Source organism: Ascaphus truei, chromosome 6 (assembly GCF_040206685.1).
Source record: "Ascaphus truei isolate aAscTru1 chromosome 6, aAscTru1.hap1, whole genome shotgun sequence".
Classification (NCBI taxonomy): domain Eukaryota; kingdom Metazoa; phylum Chordata; class Amphibia; order Anura; family Ascaphidae; genus Ascaphus; species Ascaphus truei.
The window spans coordinates 109859342-109884137 of NC_134488.1; the positions used below are offsets into that span (position 1 = coordinate 109859342).

A 24796-nucleotide genomic window follows, 5' to 3' on the forward strand; every position below is an offset into this window, starting at 1 on the left:
CCATTTCTTAGGCAGGGGGGTTGTTCTTATTGTTTGTTTCCCTGTGCGAGACTTATATTAAATTTTCCTTGAGGAAAATAATTCGAATATGTTTCAAATACATAAAAAAACAAAGGCATAGGTTTATGGAAATATTAGCTATAAGCTAAATCAGGCGCACCTCATGCATGGCTTTATAGTACAGTCCACACATGCGCAGTTCTCGCGAAGCCCGGGAAGGCCATAGAGTTGCGTAGAGCGTCCTTTCCGTACTGTCATGGCGGACTTTGTGCTGGGAGAGAAGGGTACCCGGCAGCGGAATGCAGTGTCTCCTGGCAGGGAGCCTTCCCAGGCCGGCAGTTACCGGTGGGCTCTGCTTATAATCCTTCCTCTGTTGTTACCTGCGGGGACACAGGCCAGCGTCTGCCGGCTCAGGGTGAGGAAGGAAGGACTGGCACTAGGCTGGAGGTGCAGAGAGGGCAGGAGCGGGTACAAGGGGGAGTGTGGAACGGCTGTGTGTGTGAGAGCAGTGCATCATCATCATCATCATGTTATTCCTAACAGCCACCTGTATTATTATTGTTAATATTATTCTTCCTAACAGCCACCTGTATTGTTATTAATAACAAGGATTGGTGTTAGGAATAATAATGATTGCGGTGGGTGTTACTGGACCCGGTGTTTTGTGACCTGTACCTGTTAAAAAAACAAATGATCTATTTCTGTCCGTGGTTTAAGCGCTGATGTTTCTGCTAAGTAAAGCATCTGGGAGGTTGATGAGTGATCTGCAGAATAGAGGAATGTAACACCATGACTATATGGTGTGTGTTTTGTATACAACTCCTATAAAAAAAAAATCCAAAATATCTATATTTTATTTTTTAATATTATCTTGAATGAAAGTTCCCCTCTTTCACACATTGGGTAGTAATTTCCTGCCTTCTATTGTTTTGGTCAAGCGCTGCCCACAGTGTTGGTGCTGTATAAATACAAATATACATACTTATACAGAACTGTAAAATGGGTGCAGGACTGCAAGATTTGACATCATTTGAAATCCATATGTATGATTAATCTGACACCTGTGCTAAACCATCCCATCTTCAATTGAAGACTACACAGTTAACTGAATTATACAGAAGTTCTGTGTAATCCATCCCTACTGTGAACACATTTTAATTTTTTATTTGACCTTTTGTACATCTCCAGTTTTGCATGTAAAGTTCTAACAAAACACTGAGAAATTATTACTTTTAAACTAGGATTGTGACGTATTAATGCGTTGATCTTTATAAACAATGTACATCTTTTATACTGTTACCCTATATAATCTTTTATTTATTTTTTGGTCTGAATTTTAGACTGGAGATGGCAGAGAGTCAGAAAGTTGTGGAACAAATCTTGAGTTGGAGCATTCATTTGAACTTGGTGAGAGGACTTTTTCCTTCTAGCTCTGAGTAGCTGTCAGGCACTTATGGCTAATATTGTCTAGTTTTATTTGTAGTGCACTATCCATGTTATGTCTAATGAGGTGTGTGTTTAAAATGGGCCCTACGATCCACCTATTGTTTGTTGACAAAAATACAGAAGAGAACTACAGTATTCTGCACAAACAAGCCATTTCTTTGAAATCAACAATATAAAAACATGTGATGCAAGAAGTTATATAATCTATTCTTGCAGGTTTTTTTTTTGTCTCGCATTACATCGCTGGGCTAAGTAGCTCTCCGGATAGCCATTGCCTCCTTCCTGTATCTACTTGTCTGATACTCTTGTATCCATATTGTATGTGTAGTTTCTTGTATTTTAAATTGATTTCATGGTTCTACTGTAAAGTGTTGCATTCATGATCAGTGCTACACAAAGAAAGATAAAATAATACTAACAATGTAAAGGTTTTATGATCACTCATCTGCTGAGAGTAGTGCTGTGCTTTTTTTGCTTTTGCTGTTGTTAACACTATAAAGGGACACGTGTATTCAAAAGCCATGTATTATTTGTATTCAAATAGATGACGGCATCTACTTCAAAAAGAGAGGGTCCTTGCTATGGAGTCCCACAGCAGAGCAGAGTATTTCCATTTCACAGAAACAGCTAACTGAAGATGAGAGAAACAAATTAAGAGTAAGTAACCTGCCCACAAAGACCAATGTGTGTGTCTCCATGCAAATTTAAAAAATCAGTAATGCAATGATTTTCACCGGTTTTTATTTAAAGGTCACCAACATATTCTATTGTGCAGTATGATACAGGGGGCAAATAGACACACAGTAGACCAATTTGATCCATGCTCAGATTTGTTTACAATCTAATAGGATACAGGGAATCGTTTGAAATTTAGGCCTTTATTAAACCTGCTGTGAAGGCACTTCCCAGTGAAGGAGAGGAGAGCAGCTTCATTTTGAATAAATGCCACAAAAATTTTCTCTCGCACTGGGATGTGACTTTACAGCATATTAAATAAGGGCCATAGAGATGGGGAAGTTGAGCAGATGTCTCAAGTAATCTGGTGTTGGACTAAGAGCTGCAATGTCTCGTTCCCTGCTAGCACCAGATGATTGGTATTACTGTAACAATGTGGTTTGCGCCAACAACCACTTTGAAGGCAGATGAAGAGGTGACAAAAGGGACTTTCAGAGAACAAGTGCAGCTTGAGTAATGATAGAGACAAGGAAGGGAGTGGGGTAACTTTGAGTGTATGTAAAATAAGCTGTGCGATATTGAGGGGACATCATAAGATAAGAGCCTTGTAATTAATTTTGGAATGGGTGCAGAGAACTTGAAACAATATCTATAAAATAATCTTTAATAAATCACAGCGTAAAAAAAACCTGTAGTCCACAACCTACAAAAATAGATACAAAACTCATGTAGAATAAACACCCTAGGGAGACATGGCAATGAGGGCGAACAAACAAGTCCTATGGAATGTTACAGAGATTTACACATCAGGCTGAAAGAGTCAATGTTGAGTAATCGAAATAAGCCATTTACTCATCTGACTTGTGTTTTTCCCCCCTGCTCCTTCTATAGGATATTGCAAACCTAAATGGGTTTTATCGAATCAGGATCCCCAGGAAGCTGGGAATTACAGAAGAATCCAGTGAATATGTTACGTCCTTTGTCCGAGCAGTGAGTTGCTTTTTTTTTTTTTCAATTTCCCTCTACACTGCTGGAGATGTTCTTAGATTGCTACTACTGTATGTATGGGAACCAACACATGATTTCCGCATTTAGCAGAACTCGAGTGCTAAACAAGGGGCAGTAGGATTTACATATCAGTGACTTTGCTTTGTTTTTTAGTTTTACCAGTTTACCTTTTTTCTTTGCAGTGTTCCATGGTAGAATCGCATCTCTCTGACCAGATCACTGTCCACACAGACATTTCTGGGAATGTCATCGGAGTTTCCATAATAACATTTCCTGGATCCTGCAATGGTGCAGAGGTAGAAGATGTGGACTTAGAACTGTTTAACACCACTGCCCAAATTCAACAGCCAGTGCCAGCAGCAGTGTGAGTTTTGATCTCTAAACCACATTGCCAGAGAAGACACATTTAAATAAGTGTACTCTAAATAAAGTTTAACTTGTGCCGACTCTTTTCTCTTTATCAGACCTGAAACTGCAGCATTTATAGAACGCCTAGAGATGGAGCAAGCCCAAAAAGCTAAGAATCCACAAGAACAGAAGTCATTCTTTGCTAAATATGTAAGTTTATATCTGTCTGTTTTTTTTTTGATGCTTGGAATCAACTTTTTGCTTGCCAACCTCTGCATTTATTTCAATGGAAATTACATAATTAAAGTAGGATATTCCAGCAATATGCTCTGGGCATGTTCTCGTACCACATGAAAAAAGGAGAGCATATTTAATGTCCAGGAATAGGGAAATAAAAGAGGAAAACACGATGTGTGAGAAGACCTCCTTCTGGCTGCCTAGAAACAGGATTATTTATGACTGCCTGTTTTGTCTCTCCTAACAGTGGCATATAATTCTGGGAGGGGCTGTGTTGCTAATGTTAACCAATTCGGCGAAAGTTCCGAGGGAGCCAGGACAGCAGGCCTGAGGACTTGGAAGTAATTCACTTGACCCCACCTTTTTATCCTCCTCAATAATGCTCTCCTACTTTCCTTTTTTCACCTGAGAAGTAGCCAAAAGCTGCTTGTTTCACTTGCCTGATATCTGAGAGGTCTTTAAGTTTCTCCAATGTGCCCATCATTCTTAATTTTTAGGCATACCCAGTCCTATTAATCTCCAGCTTCTTTATTGTGCCTTTCATCTTGGGCACCACAGATCACTTCATTGCACAATGTCTGCCTTTTATACAGGGTAAGATGCATGTTCCTAATTGATAGGAGTCGTGATACATTATACGTACTTTGAGAGCCCTTCTGCTTCTTCTGTACCTCTTGGTGATGGAGTTCTTTTCACATTTAAATTTCTGTGCTCACTGTGATAGTCCTGTAGAGAATAACTAGGGTGAGGGGTTTGTGATTTTTAGTCAGAAAAGGGTACTCATACGGCCCTGATGGAGAATAATTGGAACGTTTTCAGCAGGTAAGTGAATCACATGACAAAATTTGAAGATAGTTTACTTACTGCAACTTCTTTGTGGTCTCTCTTCAGACTGTTGTTTCTCTGAATTTATAGATCAGAGGACATAAATGGATCTGGTTATTCCAAGCCGACTGAGCAAAAGTTGTGACTTGGTCCAGGAAGGAAATGTCTGACACCAGTTCAACCATGCCGGTTAATTCTGTGAATATTATCAATGCTCGGCAGCTGAAGTTTCAAACTGCTGGTCACACTGTCTGCCTCTGTACGAGTCTGCTCTTTTACTCTGTTGGGACAGATACTTCTGATCAAACTAGGAGGCAAGGAATAATGAATTCCTCTTATGGTCTCTTGGGGAACGTCGTGAACGATGACTAGGCTTTGTGTTTTTTTTGCTGAAAAGGGATGTGTTAATGTTGCACTGTGGGTGTTGTCTGGGTTGCCAGACATTGTGTTCCTGATCTCCTAAACATAAAAAAGCGTATTGTTTAACGTTTCTCACGGACAGTAATAGGTTTGTCCATCAACTGTTACATTTCACCTATGAATGTAAATTCACATTTCACCTATGAATGTAAATTCGCAATGTTAAATCTGCTTAATCGTGTGAAACAAATAGCTTTATTATAAAGTGCTGGCAATCTCTCTTTGACATTGTCCCCCCCTCCTCCTTTTTGCAGTGGATGTACATTATTCCTGTCGTTCTGTTTTTAATGATGTCTGGAGCATCTGATGCCGGCAACCAAGGAGGCAATGGAGGAGGCGGAGGTGGGAGATAATTTGCCTGGAGTTGAATTCCTAATATCTCCTCGTACACCATAGGGGGCGTACGGAGAGCATCCCAACATTTGGCAATCTGTCACAACTGACTTCATCGCGTGCATGTGGACTGCATTATACCGACTGAGCACAGGACTGCCTTTTATTTTTTAAATCAACAATTTATTGAGGAATTGCTGTTGGGTGATTCAGCCTAATTTATTAATATTTTTGATATGTTTTGTGAGTGTATGGGGGCTCTGGGCATATGGAAAGGTGCAAGTAACATTAAAAGTACATTGCTAGTTTGGATGAAAACTGTGTTTTTGTTTTAATCTGAAGCTACACTGCGTATGAGCGAGCGCGCCGTTCATGCCATCAAACACCTCAACTACTGTCATAATGATAACCCAAAAAGTGTTATGGGGGCTCTTTACAAAAGGTGGTTGCTGACTCTAATCTATTTTTTGGTGTCGTGAGGCACAGGGAGATAGTGTCTTGCCCAAGGTCACAAGGAGCCGACACCGAGAATTGAACCAGGTTCCCCTTCTTCAAACTCTGTGCCAGTCAGTGTCTTTACTCACTGAGCCCCTCCTTCTCTTCATAATTAATCTTTAACCTTCTATCGACACCACGTTTCTGTTTGTGACTTCTCTAAATTTTGCGGTTGTTTTACAATCTGCAACTTTTTTATGTGAGGGACTGTTTTAGATCTGTGGCCCTGATCTCTACACAGAAAAGGTTTTGGGATAAAAGGCATACAGTTGTTTGTCATTATAATTTTCTATCATTTATTCAATAGTGTGTTTTTTGTTTTGGTCTCAACTGCCTGCAATAAAACCGCTTCTAACGAGAGATCTGCTACATCTTGTTTGTTAGGGCTGTCCTATGCCGGTGCAGAGATCCAAAAGTCCAGCACACCATTGTGTTGCATCAGGAATGGTTTGTTTCACTCTTGGGATCCCTGTTGATAAGAACGGAAGGCAGCTCAAATGTAATGTTCCACGTTGATAACAAATGGCTTACCGGCAGCTGTGTATTTATTTTGCAGGCTCTGTCAGCCTAATAAACGTTAGCAAGCACTGGGTGTGACAGCTCCCTTTTTCTGTCAATATTTGTGCTACAATAAAAGATTCTGATAATGTTTACATACTGTATGAGGGAAAAAAAATATATACACACATTCATATCATGTATATCTGATTTGTCTCCGGTTGCATCTTAATGGAGCATTATGCTAGAAAACCGTTGTACAACGTGTTTTTTCCTTTCTGCAGTCACATTGTGTATTAGAGATGCAATGCATTTGGAAAATTATATATTTAAGCTATGAAAGCATTTTCTTTATTGCAGTAACACAATTGAACATTTAAGTCTGGCGGTCCATCACTCCTGGGGATGAGTGCTCAGGGCCATTTACTGTTATCTGTATACTGTAGGTCTGTGCTCTTCCATCAGTTTTCCAAAGGGGCCGGATCAGTAAATAAATTAGGAGTAGAAGGACCCACAAGAATATAATTTAAGATATATTTAAATACACATACTTGCAAAATGTCGAAGTATAATCACTTGTATCATTTACATTTGTATTATACTGTGTGTGTAAATTACCGTACAAGGGAGTTTTAGTGTGAACAAAATGACACTTGGCTGTCTGGGCAACTACAATGAAATTACTAGCAGACAGTCCAAGGATGGCTTTATTCGGCCCACGGGCCACCAGATGTGGAGCTGTGGTGGAGGTTTACACCATGGGTGTTCAACTCCAGTCCTCAATCCCCCCAACAGGTAAGGTTTTCAGACTATCCCAGCTTCAGCACCGGTGGCTCAGCTAGTCCCGACTTCAGGTGGGTCAATCAGACAATGCTTCAGCACAGGTAAAAACAAATCTACGTAAGTACCAGCACTCGCTGTCTAATGGCTAAATGATGAAAACAGTTGTAACGCAGAAAATACATTTAATAATAAAACAAACCAGAAATAAATCAAATGTGTTTGCAGAAACCAGTGTCACAAATGGGCATGTCACAAAGTGTGGGGTGGGGGGGGTAAGGGGAAAAAAACATGAAACACAAGGAATATACACAAAAAAAACAGAACGGAAAGTATGCTAGGGGGGTGACGTTTTGAGGGACTACCTCTTCATCTGGCCCATTCCCCCTGGTCCCAGAGGTACTTCCCTAAGCCTTCCTTCCCCTATCACTGGTCAAATCAGACACCCCTGAAAATAGCTGTATTTAGCCTACACTGCATGATGGCTAATAGCAGGGCAGCAAGAATCCACTATAGTCAATGCCAGTAGTTCAAGTTCCACAGGACACTGTTGGCAACAGTACAGTAAAGGCTGAACACAGCTTGCAAAAAAGCACCAGGAGTCTACAACAGTTAATGTAAAAAGTTAATGGGAATAGCAAATGAAAACAGTAATCAAACCCTCTGTGGCTCTGCTCCTCGTGCTCTGTGGAGCCACCTGTGCTGAAACTGGAATATCCTGGAAACCTGACCTGTTGGGGGGGCTTGAGGACCGGAGTTGAGCACCTTATACAATATAGGAAATGTATGTGGAGAGTTAATGCTGTTTATGGCATTATGATATGTGGGGCTCCTGATCATGTATATTCACTTTTTATTTCTAAATCTCTGGAGGGGACACAGACATCACCAAGACTAATGAGAGTTAAATCGTGTGCCTTGCCATTCTGTTTATAGAAGAAGGCGTCAAAGAGCAGCTCGAGGCTGCAATTGTACATACCATATGATCCCAGTGTGAAGTTCCAAATGGCTTTGCAGCACAAAAAGTAGTCTGTGTTAAAAAAAAAATCCAGCCAGTGAGTTTTATCTCACTATTTGTGCCACTACTCTACATTTGGAGTCTGCTTCTAATAAATCAGTAGACACATACCACTTAAAGAAAAAATAAACACTTCAATTTATTGTCCATTGAAATCACCGCCACCAAAAAGTATTTTATAACATTGTATAAACTTGTGCCTCATCACTGAGGCTTTATTTTTGGATAATAGACAATAAAATCTGAGGCTGGAGGTTAGCATGTGAACAATGCCCATGGCAAAGAATACTCTTTACATCTCATTTTGTTATACTGCTGATGCATGTTCACAGAGGATTTGAAAGACCATCTCAATCCCTTCTCCTGCTACAGAACATGCTTGGTATCACTAGGGACAGAGCGGACGGGCATCAGCCAGTAGGTTGGCCAACTGGAGTTTACACAAAGGCATGAATATTTGTATTCTAACATTTCTCATTTCTTTCCTCTTCTCCAAAAAAGCAATGCCCTTATTTTTAAGAATTTATTTATGATGGTATATATATATATATATATATATATATAAAATCAATCATGTATTACCAGTCTGTAACCATGACCAGGCACTGATTGCCTTACAGACAGGAAGTCATCCCACTTTGGAAGAAGCAAATGTCCACTCTTAAAATAATAACACTTCCGTGGGATTGGGTATTCCTTGCTGTAGGAGTGTCACAGGGATATGCTATAATTCTCCAGGGTCATATCTCTTGCTCCAATAAAGAATGCGACAAGCATAAGAAAATATATATATATTTAAGTACTCAATTACTTTGGGAGCAATAAACTATTACCCCACCAGCATATGTTAGTGCTTCAGACCAACTTCTAATAAGGTTGGAGGCCTGAAACATGCTGTGATATGTTACTGTGCTCAGTTAAAGGATGATGGCACCAGCAAGGATACAGATCTAATAATCACTTGTTGGTACTTCAATATAATGGAGTTTTCCCCTATACTTTTCTCAGCTTCTCAGATAACTGGTATCAAGTAATCCAAATTACTAAAATCAGACACGTTGTGCTAATCTGGGAATGAGATGGATGGGATTGTTACAAAAACAAAAAAACCCGGGGTTCTCTCATCATTGCATGTCTTACCACCTCAGTTTCCCTTTGCGTTTGGATCGCCTTCCGAGATTTACACAAGATTACAGTTTTTACGCCCATCACTGTCCACTTAAGTCTCATTTTATATTACATGCTGCTGAGCTGCTGCTATGTGAATTTTTGAGGCGGTTCTTCTCTCCAGCCATGAGCTTTCCTTCCAAATTTGTATGTCAGCCTGCCACCAACACGTTCTAGAATTCCTGTCTTGTAGTAGTGTCTAAAGGAAGCAGAATAGAGATGTTGGATTTACGGTAACATTCTGCGACTCACTCACCTTACAGACAGCACCTGTATTATCTGTGCTATGACGAAAAAAGGCTCAGTCATTGAAAAGCTTCTCCTGGAAAAGTGACTCCACAAATATGGGGTTATACAAACGTATTAAAAAATGGTATATTTGTCTTTTTGTCCCTTTATAAAGGCTGCTTATGAATATAAATGTATTTATTCAAAGGCTTTTGAAGAACTCTAAATGTGTTTACACTTGTTCCTGGTTCTGTGCTGTTGGGGCCAGTTCCTTGCCCAAGTAATGTTTCGTTTGTGAGTGCAAGCACTGAAATAAAAGTCAGCAAATAGGCTACAGGAGAACTTGTTTTCCAGGTGATATTAAGGGGAGGTTTCAACAGAAAAATGGTTGGTATGCATACTACACCAGATAGGACACAGATTATGTTTATATGTGCTGCAGCTTCTACTCTAGGCGTGTAAATGTTTTCGTTGGCATACTCAAGTGCAACATTGGCTCAGCCTTTGTCCTGCCTCCCTGACAATTCTTAGGAACTTATTCTGTATGATGCCATTTTGGGATGACATTTCCTACTGACATCAATGGGGAATCTCGGCTGATGTAGAATAAGGCCTTAATGTTTTATACGGGGACAGGACAGAGTGGGGAACTGAAATTAAAGTGGTAATCTTATCCCGGGGGACTGGGGGGTTCTCTGGTGCTGAAAACTATTTTTAGTTCCTGGGATGCCTCCGATCCCGTGATACCGTTTTAGTTGCTGGATGACTTCCTGGGTGGTACATCATCATCATGGTCATCCAGTAGGAAGCCGCAGCATCATCCCTGCAATGATGTTGCAGCTTCCTATTGAGCTGGTGGCCATTTTGATATCCCAAATCAGAGCTAAAACGTGGACAACTAAAAGTGTAAGTATCTCGGGACCCGGAATAAAAACAATATCACGGTTTAGCTCCAAGAAACCCCCTCTGGTTTGAATTCTGAATAAAAAAAGTAACCAGGACAAAAAAGCTACTATGTAGGCAGGATTTCTGCTTTAATCTTCACTAGTGAAAGATCGTTTAACACACCAGCTGATTTTTTTTTTTTAAATAAATGGGAAAAAAATGTTTCCATTTGTTGCTTGTCTAGCATAGTGAGTAGGCGAGCATTGGTTTCATTTAAACCTTTGCATCCGATACATACTTTGATTGCTTAATTAATTGCAATCAATATCTGTGACCTGATGAGATTACAACTCTGGCCAACTGGTCAGAAATGTATTACATTTCCTTAATAAAAAGATGTGCTTCAACTGTTTACTTAATATATAGAAAACCCTCTACTATGCTACGCACTGATATTCCTAAAGCACTCTCATTCATTCCTGTTGTGTGTGTATATTTTCCAGTACACGTTTAGATTTGAAGTTCTTCTCCTAAATTTTGCTTTTTTCCCTCTGGTATCCCCCTTCAGTATCAGCATTCTGTATTTTACATTGTTTGGTTATAGTGTGTGTGAAGCTGTAAAGGTATTGAGAACGATGCAACCCTTGAGAAAGGTGTCCTGCTGGCACTAAAAACGTTGGCTAGCTGTTTGCATATTTTTTGTATTCTCATAATGACTAAGTAAATATAGTATTTTCTCTAACTCTATCGTGTACTTTCAACATTTTTAATTTTATAGTGTAAAGCTCTAATGCAATATAAATATACACAACACAAAAATCTGATTCCAGAGACTCCAACGCAAAAATTATAACTAGTACAGCACAACCCCATTATAACGCGCACCGTTACAACGCGAATCGCTTATAACGCGTTGCAAGTGTGGCTCCCAATTTTCGTATTTATGAATACTTTACAACACGATTATTGGTATCTTAAATACTTTATTGTACAATGCATACAATTGTACATTATTTCTAACGCGATCCGCTTATAACGCGATGTGATTCTTTGGACCCCAAGCACAGCGTTATAAGGGGGTTGAGCTGTATTGAGTTACTATTCAATATCTAAAGTTCAATTTGAAGTTCTATGTTCATCTTACCTGAGGGCTCGACTCAACTTCTCATAATTCATACATTTATTCTTCTTCTGTTCACCCCATAGCTGGGCAAAAGTGTCAGACTTAATGACTCGGAAGGTTCCTTCTCGGCGGTTTTCCCAGCGTACTGCTCCGTGGTTCTTTTGTGGACTTAGTAACAGGTCGCGCACAAACTCCCACAGGTGCACCGTCTGGCCTGGTGGAAAACCCACATCAGATAGTCGTATTTGTGTTTTTCTACCACCCAAATTCCTCCACTTGTGTATTTGGCAATTTTAACCCTTCGGCTGCCCGAGTAGCCGGCCATGCATTGCAATATTCTGTGGCAGGTCCTTCTGGCGTCAAAAGGGATAAGACGCTCTACAGCGCTAAACTCTTCCATCTTACTTGTTTGTTTATTAGGAAGGTGCCACTCTATTATGGCACCATAGTGTGTATTTCTTTCCGTGCCTCTGGTTAGGGCTGGTTGTGCTGTGTAAGGAGCGTGACGGGTATAATATGATATCATGCGAACCTCACTAGGACTCTTGGGCAAGCTGTCCAGACTTACTTGTTTGGTCCCCTTTGGATCTTCTCCAATTGTTCTTCTTCTGGGTTGTACGAGCCGGCCTCGCTTCTGAGATTCCTGCTTCTGATGCTCATTGAAAAAGGAAAACAGTGATAATGACTATAATTAACCATCTTATTAGCATTAGGGGGGGGGGGGCGGGGGCTGCAATACTTGGCATAGGGAAGTATATGCTTTGGAAGAGGCTACTTAACCTGTTTCCTGCCGTGGAGGCAAACAACGCAGTGCTGCGATATAGTGCTGGCCCACATGGCCTCAAAGGGGGTATGCTGCAGGCACATACTAAGGAAATACTGCTCTGCTTTAGGCTTTAACAAAGGTGGCGTCTTTTAATTTACTTGCCAGCTGCTTATGTTATATTTTGTTTTGTTTTTAAACATATTGACAGTCTACCCTCCTAGGGGTTTATTCACTAAGGTCCATTGTGGGCTAACGCACCCGATCTGCCATTCAATGCTATCAACGGCAATTAACACCGGATACTTGAGGGATGTACGGTATATAGTTTTTTTGTCCTGTTCCCCGTGACTTGGGAGCTTTTGTAAATTGTGTCCCATAATATTCTCATATATTTCACGAATGTTTTCCTATCTCTGCCTATTTGGTACTCAGTACTAATGATTACTGTTACACCGGTTAGCCTTGCCTTGAGTGTTCATAAGTTTAAATAGAAAACGTTTATCCCTGCTTGTAAAAGAGAGAGACGTGGCGTAAATTGAGATACTCGGTTGAAGTACATAGAAGGAGGCTGAGACTTAACAGGATGGATAGAGAGAATTTAAAAGCTATATTAAATGATGAGTGTGTCTGGAACCTACAGAAGACAGATTGCGAGCCCCCTTCCTGTTTTACTGCCAGGACCCATTTCCCTTATCCCCCCGTGGGCTCCCCTTTCCTTCTCCATTCTTCCCTCTCCTACAAGGTTTTAATCCATGTCCAGAGTCCTGTCACCCCACCCCACAAGAGGACTGCTATCTCCGCTCCTCAGCACACACACACACACACACACACACACACACACACACACACACACACACACACACACACACACACACACACACACACACACACACACACACACACACACACACACACACACAGACACAGACACAGACACAGACACACAAACACAAACACACAGACACACACACACACACACGGATCAGAAAATGTGCATCATGGCCCCGCCCCCCGTCATGGCCGTGCCCAGCCGACCAATTTTGGCCACGCCCCGCGCCTAAAAATGGCTCCCTACAGACCGCATATCGCGGTGGAGTGCCGTGCATGCGCTTCCAGGACGCAAGGCGGGCGTGCTGCCACGTGCAGCAGAGCCTTAGACTAAGGCTGCGACCCTGCTGGCGCTGACCGCGCTGATGCTTGAGAGTTGGTGACGTCACCAACTCTCAAAGCATGAGTGCAGGGTGTCCTGCCTAATTTTGCAAGCGGGACCAGGGGGGCATGGATCGGGGCTACTTGTGTGTGTAATGTGTGTTTGTGTGTGAGTCTGTGGCTGTGTGTGTGTGTATGGCTGTGTGTGTGGCTGTGCTCTGGGTGCACTTACCTCTGCTGAACGCGCTTCAATCTCAATTTTTTTGTCTCCCCAAGCGCCGAGCTTGGGAAAGAGTACGTGCACGAGCGCGCGCCCCGGGTGACTGGGGATGTCAGAATTGACATTGCAAGAAGGAACCTCGGCAAGCACCGCACACTCAGCGCCAGCGGTGACGCAGCCTTATACAGAGGTATCATATAGTTACATAGTAGATGAGTTTGAAAAAAGATGTACGTCCATCAAGTTCAACCTATGCTAAATGTAGACAACAGATACTTCATCCTATATCTATACTTATTTATTGATCCAGGGGAAGGCAATCAAAAAACCCCCAGTGTCATATCATCCAATGATATCTCATTAGGGGAAAATAAATTCCTTCTTGACTCCAAGAATTGGCAATCGGATTATTCATCCGTAATGTTATTTTGAGGGGGAGATTTGGTTCACCAGCCAGTGTATTAAACAGCCACTGCCATGTCATGAAAACATAAATGTTGTGTGGACCAGACACTGTTTTTGTGCACTGATGGCCATATCTACAGCACAACACAGGATGCAGAACTAGCATGAATAGAGTTAAAGCAGCAGCCCAAGCAGCAATTCTTTTTGCCTTTAATATGTGCATCGATACAAGCCACACAATGATAAGTAATTAGCTAAGTTGCCGATCGGTCCGTTCTCCTGTGATCGATCGGCTAAGATTCGGCTCAGGGGTTCACTAAATGGTCGTCAGTGCTGCAGAAAAGGACCAAAGATGCAAAGTTCTGAGGGGAAGGTCATGTGACCAGGCTGTCACTAGATACATTTGGTACACTGCTAGAGAGAGGGCAGGGCTCAAAAAGGGGTGTGCCAGAGCCTGTTTCAGAACAGATAGGGGATGTGACTTTATAAATGGTTGTTATAGAAACCAAAAATGCTTGTTACATTATAATACATTAAAAAACACACATGCAGGATATTGCTTGGTCTGCAGCTTTAAGAGGTAGAGGATTTAGGCCAAGTAATAAAACATGTTAAGTAGGAATGGTATGTCCCTGCAAAATATCGAGACATACTCTGATAGTGTGGTAATTGTGGCTGATATTGTTCTTCTCACCACAAGGTACACTCAGAGGGTTTGGCTTCGCCTGGGAAACCTGTTGGTCCAAATTCCTTTTATATGTCGTCGCTGTGGCCAACAAGTCTGTGAGGAATTGAAGCATAAACAAAGGAAGGAATGGTGCCATGCATTGTTATCACAGCATCAGGCTTGTAATGGAGTATACCCTAACTGGGCCGGTTTCTCTACACAGTATATAATCAAGCTGATTTCTTAGCTAATGTGCCTGATACAGTAATATGGACATTCCTCAGCAGTGTTTGGACATGGAAACCTGCCTGGTGAATACAGCGTGATTCACGGCACAGCCGGGGAATTACAACCATTCTTATATTATAACCATTCATTTGATGAGTTTCTGGGCTAGATAATAGAATGTTGTTCCTGTACAGATCATATATCTATCATCTGCTGCTGATAACTCATTTTGTGTTGGAACGCAATGTTCTTTTATAACCAACATTCTTTTTGTATCATTATTGTTCGATGTTTGTCAGGCCCCTGTCATGTGTTGGCTATATTTAGCAAATTAACGTTAAAAGGGCCGTTTATAAAGAACAAAAAGCGTACCCACCGGCTTTTTATAACCCATTAAATGATGCAATGAATGTTCGGAACTGAAGGGGGTCAGTAATAGGTCTACATAAGCAATAACCTCACCTGTAAATTGAGGAGGCTCTTCAGCAGGGCTTTTATCTTCCTTCATGTTAAAAGTGTCTGAGTCAAACGTGGGATACCCTGGAGCCATCAGATAGTCCAAAAAGGGCAAGTCTATGTCACTGGCTGTATACGAGAACTCTGCCTGGTCCCAGGACATTGGAGCGGAGGAAAGTGAAAGCTCTGAATGCACAAAGAAGACCGATTACTATACAATGTATGAAACACCACCATGTCATTATCAATCCCCTAATATTATTGCACTGCCATACTGCTTTTTTTTTTTTTATAAGGCTTTAGTCTACACCTCAGTATTTATGTCCAGGGCCCAGAAAACAATATATATTGGATAGTTACGGCACTTGGGAAGAGATTACTTTTTGGTTACTGTGCTGGTCTCTGAAATGGGAGGTCCTTATTTCATACACCTCTCCAGCTCTGAAGCAGGAACCCAGCATACCCATTTTTTTAACTAATGTTTTTTTTTTTTTTAAAGTATTCGCTCCTTCAGAGCCGAACTGCACTAAGTTTAGCTTCGGGGAAACCTGGTTCACAAGATACCTGCTGTTTTAGTTGCCAGTGTGTTTTATCCCCTTTTGGATCCTGCAGGCCAACTGGATACCACAATGACATTAGGGGGGTGGCAATGCGGCTTCCTATCGGATGACCGTTTAAATGTCCAGGAAATTACACCTGCAACTAAACGGGTAGGTATCTCAGGAACCGGGTGACCCTCGGAGCTGAAAATACCACTGTTTCACATGATACAAAATAGATAAATTAATAGGTAAGATGATCGGGGTTGCTGCTTTACGACTTCTGCGCTGCAAGTAAAAGTTACAAAATGACAAGTGTGCTAGCAGGTGACTTTAGTATTATTAATGTATCCAGGATATGCAACCTTAGTCCCCAGTGCACTATGCTGACATCCATTGGACAGACATTATCTTAAAGAAGTTTACACACTTAACAATTGTGTATTTTGACATCAAGACATTGCCTAAAGTCATCAGGTTACCGAAGAAACATTCTACATATCTGGTGTCTCTTGGCGTTCTAGAGAACGCGGCTTACCTGTGAGCACCGCCTCGCTCGCAGCGCCGGTGAGATCTGCAGGTAGACTTGGATGAAAGCTGAATGGTAGTGTTTGGGGAAGGTACATCCTGGTAATTGTTCATCCACACAAAAGGTGCTGTTCATACATCCAAGTAACCGTGCGTCCAGGTCACCGAGGCCGAGATACAGGTTATGCGCAGAATGAGGGAGAAAAGAGTATACATACAACGTCTGAAAGAGCTGAGAGCAAATGTTGTCTTGTATCTGTCCTGTGATGAGAAAGTGAGAGAGCTAGAAGGGCAGAGAAAAAAACTTGAGATCAACAGGAGCAAGTGAGGTTTCAGAGCCCGGTGACACTTCGTAGTCATACAGCTGCTTTGACTCCACCTGCTCTCATCACATTTTGCATAAAAGATTTCTTCCAAGAGCGGAGTGAATAGGTATCTACTGTAAGTGGGGGTTTCGTTGTGTCATTGTTTTTGTAGCTGTGCTCATTTCACAGTGTCAGCCTATGGTAGCACAGTGGCAGCTTGCCAACTCTCACCTTGTTATTCCCTGCAGGGCACTCCTTGTCAGTCTATCCGAGAAAACCAGGACAATTAACAATAAACAGGTGCTATTGTTTAAAAACAAACAAACAAAAAAAAACAGGTTGTTCGAAATGGCGAATGTTGGGTACAAATGCTGCTTATTGGCAACATAATGATTAAAACTGAAGACTTTCAGGGTCGCAGACCTCTTGTTCAGGTCATTAGTTTGTTTCTGATGGTTAAACATTGAAAATCATTTTATAGCACCCTCTGGAGGACACTGATTTTACAGATTACAAAGGCCACTCTGTTAAAAGAATACTCCAACAAAAATGTGTTTATTTAACAAAAACAGAAAAGATTCTCACTTGTTGTTTACATTTTTTTTGTAGGGATTGAGAACAGCAAAAAGAAAAGGGTAGTGGGGGGGGGGGGGGGTGGGAGGGGGATTTGGACAACAGTCACCATTCATTTGTTACAAATACTGTATCCAGTTACAAGTCACAGTGCACATATGTAAAGTTACATATTATGTGATCCTGAAGGCCACCAGGCATATCTAGGGGGGCTGTTGTGTATCTCTCTATAAATGTAACAGTTTTATGAAGGGTTCCTTGTTCTAAACTGGGGGGCGCGACCCTCAGGGGGGGCGCGAGACTGCCTGCGGGGGGGGGGGGGGTGGGGGTGGGGGCGCAGCTTACAGAGGCCCTGCGCGCTTCCCCGAAGCCACTTAAATTAAGTGCAGGGGGAGCGGCAGGGCCTCTGTAAACCTTTACTTACCTTTGCTCCACACGCGTCGCCATGGCAACGTGGCATCAAATGACGCAGCAAGGTCATGTGACGTCACGTTGCTATGGCAATGTGACGTCATGATGCCGGAGCCAACGCCAGGCGGGTAAGGGGGGGCGCGGGGGTGAGGTGACCGCCGGCAGGGGGGGCGTAAGGAACAAAAGTTTGCGCCCCCCTGTTCTAGTTCACCGTTTGTAGCGATGATACTTCTGCCCTGTATGGATATTCTTATGACCAAGGAAAATATGACCGAAGTTCGCTGTGGGTATGATATACACCAGGAGTGCGCAAACTGGAGGTCGTGAGATTTTTTCTTGAGGGTGTGGAGGTTAAAGAGCCCCCGCGCTTCCCCTAAGGCATTTCAATGAAATGCCAGTGAGAGCGCGAGGCCTCTGTAACTTATTTACCTTGGCTTCGGGGCGACGCGTTACCATGGCAACGCGCATCAAGTGACGTCACATGACCCCGCGGCGTCATTTGACGCCAGTTCCTAGGTAAGGGGGGTGCGTGCACCCCTGATATATACCATGGTTCCCAAGTTTTTGTAAACTTGTCCATTGAGTCGCGGAGGAATCCAGTTATCTCTTCCATGTACATTATTTCCCACATCCTGTTAAGGATTGAGGACATTTCAACATCTGATTGCTTTCAGTTGGCCGCAATCATACAACTGGTAGCAGAAAACAGATGGGTAATACGTTTCCCTTGATATCTAGCAAATAAAAATAACACTTGTGAGCACATTCTAATCTCTCAGACACGCTGCTTTGTATCAATTCCTAGCACACAATGCTTCCACTGCAGCGAGGGATTCTGGGAAATTCCCAAGATTGGTCTATTCAGTAGTACTGCCCATGGGTCTGGGTAACACTCAGTCCTAAAATGCTGTTCTGGGTCCATAGATTTTTAATCTCCTCGCATATGCGTGCAATAAGCCCAGCCATCTGTCCACACTTTCTGAAACACAGCGGGGGGGGGTGGGGGGAGGAGGTCTAGTGCATTTTATTTAGCTTTGCTGGGGTAAAATACCAGTGAAAGTGAAGCTTATAGCTATTTGTTATTATTATTTGATTGGTATGCTCAAAGAGACCTTTTGAACGGACTCCCATATTTATTCCCAGATCTCCCACACCAGAGACTCTCCCAGCTCTTCTTCATTGCCTCATATAGAGCAGTTTGTAGTCTTGCTCTGTTAATAGGAAGGTTTGGGATAGGGTTGAGATCATACCTTTCACATATGGGTCAGAGTTACATATGATGTCAAAGTATGCTGGGTTTGCAAAAGAAGTAGGAGGAGGCGAAGAGTCTCAGTTGAAAGTATCAATATATTTCTGTCACGATCCACCATTATTGGCCGTTTCCATTTGGCACCGGCGCGTCCTTGAAAATTAGACATCTCCGGTTTAATTAAAGTCCAGTGTGAAATGGTGCTCAGACTCCCTATTCGCTCAGGAAAACTTTTCCAACAATATGGGTCATGTAAGTCCGGATTACCCTCTATTGTCCACAACATAAGTACATATATGATATGCTGGGGAGGGATACGCGTCTAGTGAGGCCCCAAAGATTCCACATATTGCAGCGCAATAAAAACCTCCCTTAGGCAATATCCAAGAAATAATAATAGAACGGGCAACATATATAAAGGGTGATGCCTGTTACCTGTTGTATACCCTCTCTGTGTCCAGCAAATCCACTAGTACTGTTTTAATATATGTACTCAATTAATATGTTTTGAACAATTATGTACTAATACATTTTTATTTCTTTTCCTCTTCTTTCTTTTTTATTATGCAACAATGAATAACTTCAATTATGCAACGTATTTGCTAAATATTTATTTTTGAGGATTTTATAAACATTACATAAACGTGTCACAGTCTTTTTTGGACAGGTAGGATTGTTTTTAATCACCTCCCTTATAAATGTACTTGAACTTGTGATTGGTCATGTCGTACTAACCAATAAGGTGTTTTGCAATCAAAGTATGTACACCTGTTTTGTGACCAATCTCCTCCCAAGGATGGGTTTAAATAGCACACACTCCTGTCCCTGATGAAGTAGCACCTGCTATGAAATGCGTTGGATTAGATTGTGTGCTATTGTCCAAATAGAGCTTGCTCTCTGGAAAAGCTCTTTATTCATTTGAAAGAACAAATTTTCATGTCTGAAATCGTCCTGTCGCTGATCAGTGCAAAGATGTGACGTCACTCCTGAGCACCTTCGCTGCAGCTGTTGTGCTAACAGAGGTGATTCTAGTTCAAGCTACACCTGCCCGGCTGACGGAGACGTGGGGCGTTTGCATCTAGGACCGGGAGCAGGTGCTTTCCCTAACCATGGCCTATCTTCCCCTGTCGCGCTGTGAGCGTCTGCCTGTTGGAGATCAGGAGTGGGTGCCGTGTTCAGCAGAGCTGGTCTCTCACCTAGAACGGGACTGCCTATATCATTGCAACCGGGAGCGGGTGCCTTCCCAACCGGAGGTGATGTCTGTTTAAATCTGGACACTTTTCTCTCTCTCCGTCACCGCCGCTCCCTTCATTGGACCAATAATAACCCTATAATGACCAAGGAGTCTGGTAACTTTGTATCATTGGTGGATATATTTAGAAATCCAGCAATTGTCTATGCCTCTCAAGTGTTTTTCATTATGTGCATTTTTATATATATATCTTTTACTAAAACCAATTTCCTATGAGAATTTTGCGCTTGTCTTTTCTATTTCCATCGGGGCAAGGTGCCTTATTTACTTTCATTTTATCAAGCCGCCTATGAACGTCTTCCTCAGTTAACCAATTGTTTGTTAATATAGCGGTTAAAGCTTCCTCTTGGGGTACTATTTTTGCAATTGATTCTTCCCTGGTAAATACAGAGGCAAAGAATATATAATACCTCTGCTTTTTCCAATAATTTGTCTGCCCATCTCACACAGAAAGGGGGCTATATTTTCTTTTCTAATTTTTTTGTAAAGCTACTCAAAAAAAACCTTTTAAGGTTAAATGCCGGCCTCTTCTTGTCCATTTCCTCCCCTACCTGTTAATTTAGTAACATTGGTGTAGACTTATTTCTTTTATATGTATTAGCCAAGGGTAATTAAAATCACCCATTATGCAAACATGACCCAGTTTTGATGCCTCTCACAATTTGTAAATGTATTTTGGCTTCCTCAATCTCTCAGATATTTGGTGGTTTATAGCATATCCCTACAAACATTTTCTTTATACTTCTTTTACCTCCACTGCTCATTTCTATTCACAAGGTCTCTGCATTTTCATAATTCCCTTCATAAACGTCTTCCCTTTATAATAGGTTTTAGACCCGGTTTAACATATAAACATACTCCACCACATCTTCTTTTGCTCAATCCCTCTGAAAAAGGGAATAACCCTCTAAATTAACTGTCCAGTCATGAGTTTCATCCCACCATGTTTCAGTAATGCCTATGATATCATACTGCTCCCTTGCAGCTATTAATTAAAGCTCCCCCATTTTATCTGTCAGGCTTCTTGCATTAGCAAGCATGCATTTAAGTTATTTTCTAGTCTGCGTTATTGTTACCTTATCTGCTGCTGCCTTTCTACACCAATTTGATTTAGTATTTAGAAGCTTACTAGTACTATCTGTATTTAATACGGGTGCCTCCTGGCTTGCTAAACTACCACTTCTCCCAACTCCACCTCCATGACCCATGGCTATTTCCCCATTTCTATCTATTATGTCTAGTCCATTACCTCTTTCTTTCCCCTCCCCCCTCCTTCCTAGTTTAAAATCTCCTCCAACCTTTTTAACATCCTCCGCCTAGCACAGAAGATACCCATTTGTTGAGATGCAATCCATCCCTACTATAAAGATAGCACCTCTAAAAAAAGGACTCCCTTTGGTCTAGAAAACCCAAACCCTCCTTCCTACACTACTTTTTTTAGCCGTGCATTAACATCACTAAGCTCCAACCGTCTGCCTGGGGTAGTGCATGGTACTGGTTGTATTTCTGAAAATACTACCTTGGAGGTCTTGCCTTGAGCTTGCAGTCTAGATCACTGAAATCCTTTTTTAGGACCCTCCATCTTTTTCTAACTTTGTCATTGGTGTTCATGTGTACCAAGCCCATCAGGTCAGTCCAACCAGCTGTCTGCAAACTCCTTTCTCTGCTTTCTCATCTCTCCATCAATATCTCTCTGAAGTGATTTCTTAAAGTTAGCAACTACACCCTGTAATTACGTCACTGTTGTTTTGGTAGCAGCCCATTAAGCATCTTTAGAACTTGAACCATTATGAAACTTTGGTCAGATAACATTCGGCTTGTTCCTTCACCCCCTGCTGAGCTGATTCAGGCAGCCGTGAGAGAGAATTATCTTGCTTAGTATGCAAGTCGTGTTGGCTAAATAGTTCTCTAGCTTGGGGCTCTTCATATTTCTGCACATCCACAATATGTTAACTTGGAATATGAGGAGAGAAAAGGCAATTAACGCTATTTGTGCATGAGGACTGCATAATTAAGGCTCGGTTGAATATTATTACAGCTGGTATTTGATGGAGTTTGGAAAGATATACTTGGGTGAGAAAAATGCCTTCAGATATAGTTGCTGCTGTAAACCATTGCAGTTATAAGCAGTTTCCTGCTGCAAAACCACATTTAATATGATCTGGGACCGAGAGCTAGATATGTAGCAAGACTTTTCTTGTGACCGCGCAAACACAGTCCATTGTCCGGCCTTCTGTGCATGTTGTTGCTGCCGTAACCGCGGCTGAGCCGCGGCTGTCAAATGGTGTTGTGCGGTTGCCTTAGTACTTTGCAGTATTTATAGGTGGTGCTAGTGTGTCTTTCAGCTAAAAGTAATGCACGGCACTGTATTCCGAGGCTATTGCTACAGTAATGCACGTTTTATATTGCTCTGTATATAACCCACCCCTTATTCCCATACGCTCTTCCAACGCTCGGCAACTTCAGATAACAGACACAGTCAGCCTTTACAAATGATGACATATTTATTCAAGTAAATTGTATTGTACTGTACATCAGTGTAGGGTTTATGAAAATATGTATTGCTTTATACAATAACTGAAATAACAAAGACTTGGGAAAAACAATATAATCTTCTTCCACCAACATGCCCTGGCCAAGGGGACCAAGAGGTACTTCCCTAATTCCTCTTTCCCCAACACAACGTCCAGCCAAATCTCACAATATAGTCTAAGGTGCAAAATACCAAAGTATAAGCTAATGAAAATCTCTAAGCAACAGGAGTTCCAAACGACAAACCAATATATAGCCAAATCAAACCGTCCTTGTCAGCAACCTGTTTTTTTTCTGTGATCCTGCTGGACGTTGTGTTGGGGAAAGAGGGATTAGGGCAGTACCTCTTGGTCCCTTTGGACCAGAGGGAACAGCCCAGAAGAAGAGGTTCTTACCTCGAAACGTTTCCCCCCTTGCGTACCCTCCTTCCCGTGTTGTGTTACTCCCCCCTCATTGTGTCTTGGTGTTTATTCCCTTTCCCAGTGTTCTTTCCCCACAACCCTCACCCCAGAGTCATTATTTCCATTGTGGTACATTACTCCAAGTTATTGTTGGCTTGTGTTTATATTAAATTCATTCGTATCTTGGACATTTCCACTTAGTTGACTATTATTTTTGACCATAGACAGTGAGTGCTGGAACATTTGTTTGTGTTTGCTTATGATTTTAGGGGAATAAGGGTCCCCTAGGTTCCTGTTGCACCCTGCACCTAGTCCATTTTTTTCTGTTTGTATACTGTTTTATGTGTTTAATGCGTTGCAAATAAAAATACAAAAATGTCTCCCCTTAATCTTCAGTATACTAAACAGAAAATATTCAAAAGCAGGGGTGTCCTTCCAGGCAAATCTATAGCCTGCCTTGTTCCTTAAAATTACTAACAGTAAAAGTGTCTTATAGAGATCGGAAGTTGATTGTGAGCTCCCACGGGCAGGGCCCTCATTACCTCTTTGTATCTGTGTTTGCATGTTTGTTCTCACTTTTATGTAACTGTTTTTGTCATATACACTACTCTGTACCCCATTGTACTGTGCTGTGGAATATGTTGGCGCTTTACAAATTAACAACAATAATAATAATAATAATAATAATAAGTACAACACATTCAGCACACATTAGAAAATCAGCAGTAATGCACATGAACAGACACAAACCTCAGTAAAAAAGACTCAACAATCCAACATTTATTCTGTCCTCAATACCCACAATGAATTCCACACATTCCGTTATGATGACCTTTATATAGTGGGTGCAACTCCAATCTGGCTTTCGCCCAAACCACTCCACAGTTACTACCCTCTTAAAAGTTTGCAATGAGATTCAGTGTGGAATGGAACTACGGCAATTTACCAGGGCAATATTCCTAGATTTAAACTGGTTTCACTCATACTTATCGGGCAGATATCAATTTGTGTCTATATCAGGCTCTAACTCCAACCACTTGGATGTCACCTGTGGGGTACCGCAAGGCTCTGTTCTGGGGCCGCATACTCTTTTCGGTCTTCATTAAATAACCTACCTACAGCTTGTAAGGGAGCCTCAATGCACATGTATGCGGATGACACAATCTTATATGCACACAGCCCTAGCCTCTTTGACCATGGACATGTATTTCCATCTAATTTTTCAACACTTGAATACTGGATTTCTCAAAACAAACTGTTATTAAACACATACAAAACCGTTATCATGGTATTTGGGACTAAGGCTAAATTTCTAAAGCTTCCAGCGACAGAGCTACAGATCAGAACCAAATCTAACACCACTCTAGTCCCTGTCACTAGTTTTGAGTATCTAGGAATTTGGCTTGACTCCCATTTAACATTTGGGTTGCACATTGATACCCTGATATCCAAAAACTATGCCAAACTAGGTATATTTTACAGGAACAAATCCTCCCTAAGTCTGCTGGTCAGAAAGTGCATCACACAGCAGATGCTAATGCCAATTATAGACTATGGGGACTTAGTATGTGCTACATCAGGGGCGCAAGATTTCTTTTGGTGGCGCGCGGTGCTTACAGAGACCTCACG

General features: G+C 41.7%; 2 protein-coding genes across 5 annotated transcripts; one reads left to right on the plus strand and one right to left on the minus strand.

Annotated features, from left to right (window-relative positions):
- The first annotated feature begins 91 nt into the window (after positions 1-91).
- Positions 92-5610, plus strand: EMC10 (ER membrane protein complex subunit 10). 2 transcript variants are annotated; one of them, XM_075605761.1, is made up of 8 exons: positions 92-415; positions 1341-1407; positions 1991-2103; positions 3013-3111; positions 3312-3493; positions 3594-3687; positions 3962-4055; positions 5214-5610. In XM_075605761.1, the coding sequence occupies exons 1-7, from the start codon at positions 257-259 to the stop codon at positions 4043-4045; spliced, it is 798 nt and encodes a 265-aa protein (XP_075461876.1). In that variant the 5' UTR covers positions 92-256; the 3' UTR covers positions 4046-4055; positions 5214-5610. The 2 variants fall into 2 exon arrangements, with proteins under 2 accessions (XP_075461876.1, XP_075461875.1); XM_075605760.1 differs by lacking the exon at positions 3962-4055 and having other exon boundaries at positions 184-415.
- A 2592-nt stretch (positions 5611-8202) lies between these two features.
- Positions 8203-16930, minus strand: LOC142497665 (ETS homologous factor-like). Of its 3 annotated transcripts, XM_075605762.1 has the most exons (6): positions 16455-16930; positions 15384-15563; positions 14721-14807; positions 12055-12141; positions 11508-11700; positions 8203-9449 (listed from the first exon to the last, which is right to left on the minus strand). In XM_075605762.1, the coding sequence occupies exons 1-6, from the start codon at positions 16540-16542 to the stop codon at positions 9341-9343; spliced, it is 744 nt and encodes a 247-aa protein (XP_075461877.1). In that variant the 5' UTR covers positions 16543-16930; the 3' UTR covers positions 8203-9340. The 3 variants fall into 3 exon arrangements, with proteins under 3 accessions (XP_075461877.1, XP_075461878.1, XP_075461879.1); XM_075605763.1 differs by lacking the exon at positions 14721-14807 and having other exon boundaries at positions 16455-16922; XM_075605764.1 differs by lacking the exon at positions 14721-14807 and having other exon boundaries at positions 12055-12135; positions 16455-16919.
- Between the last annotated feature and the right edge of the window lie 7866 nt (positions 16931-24796).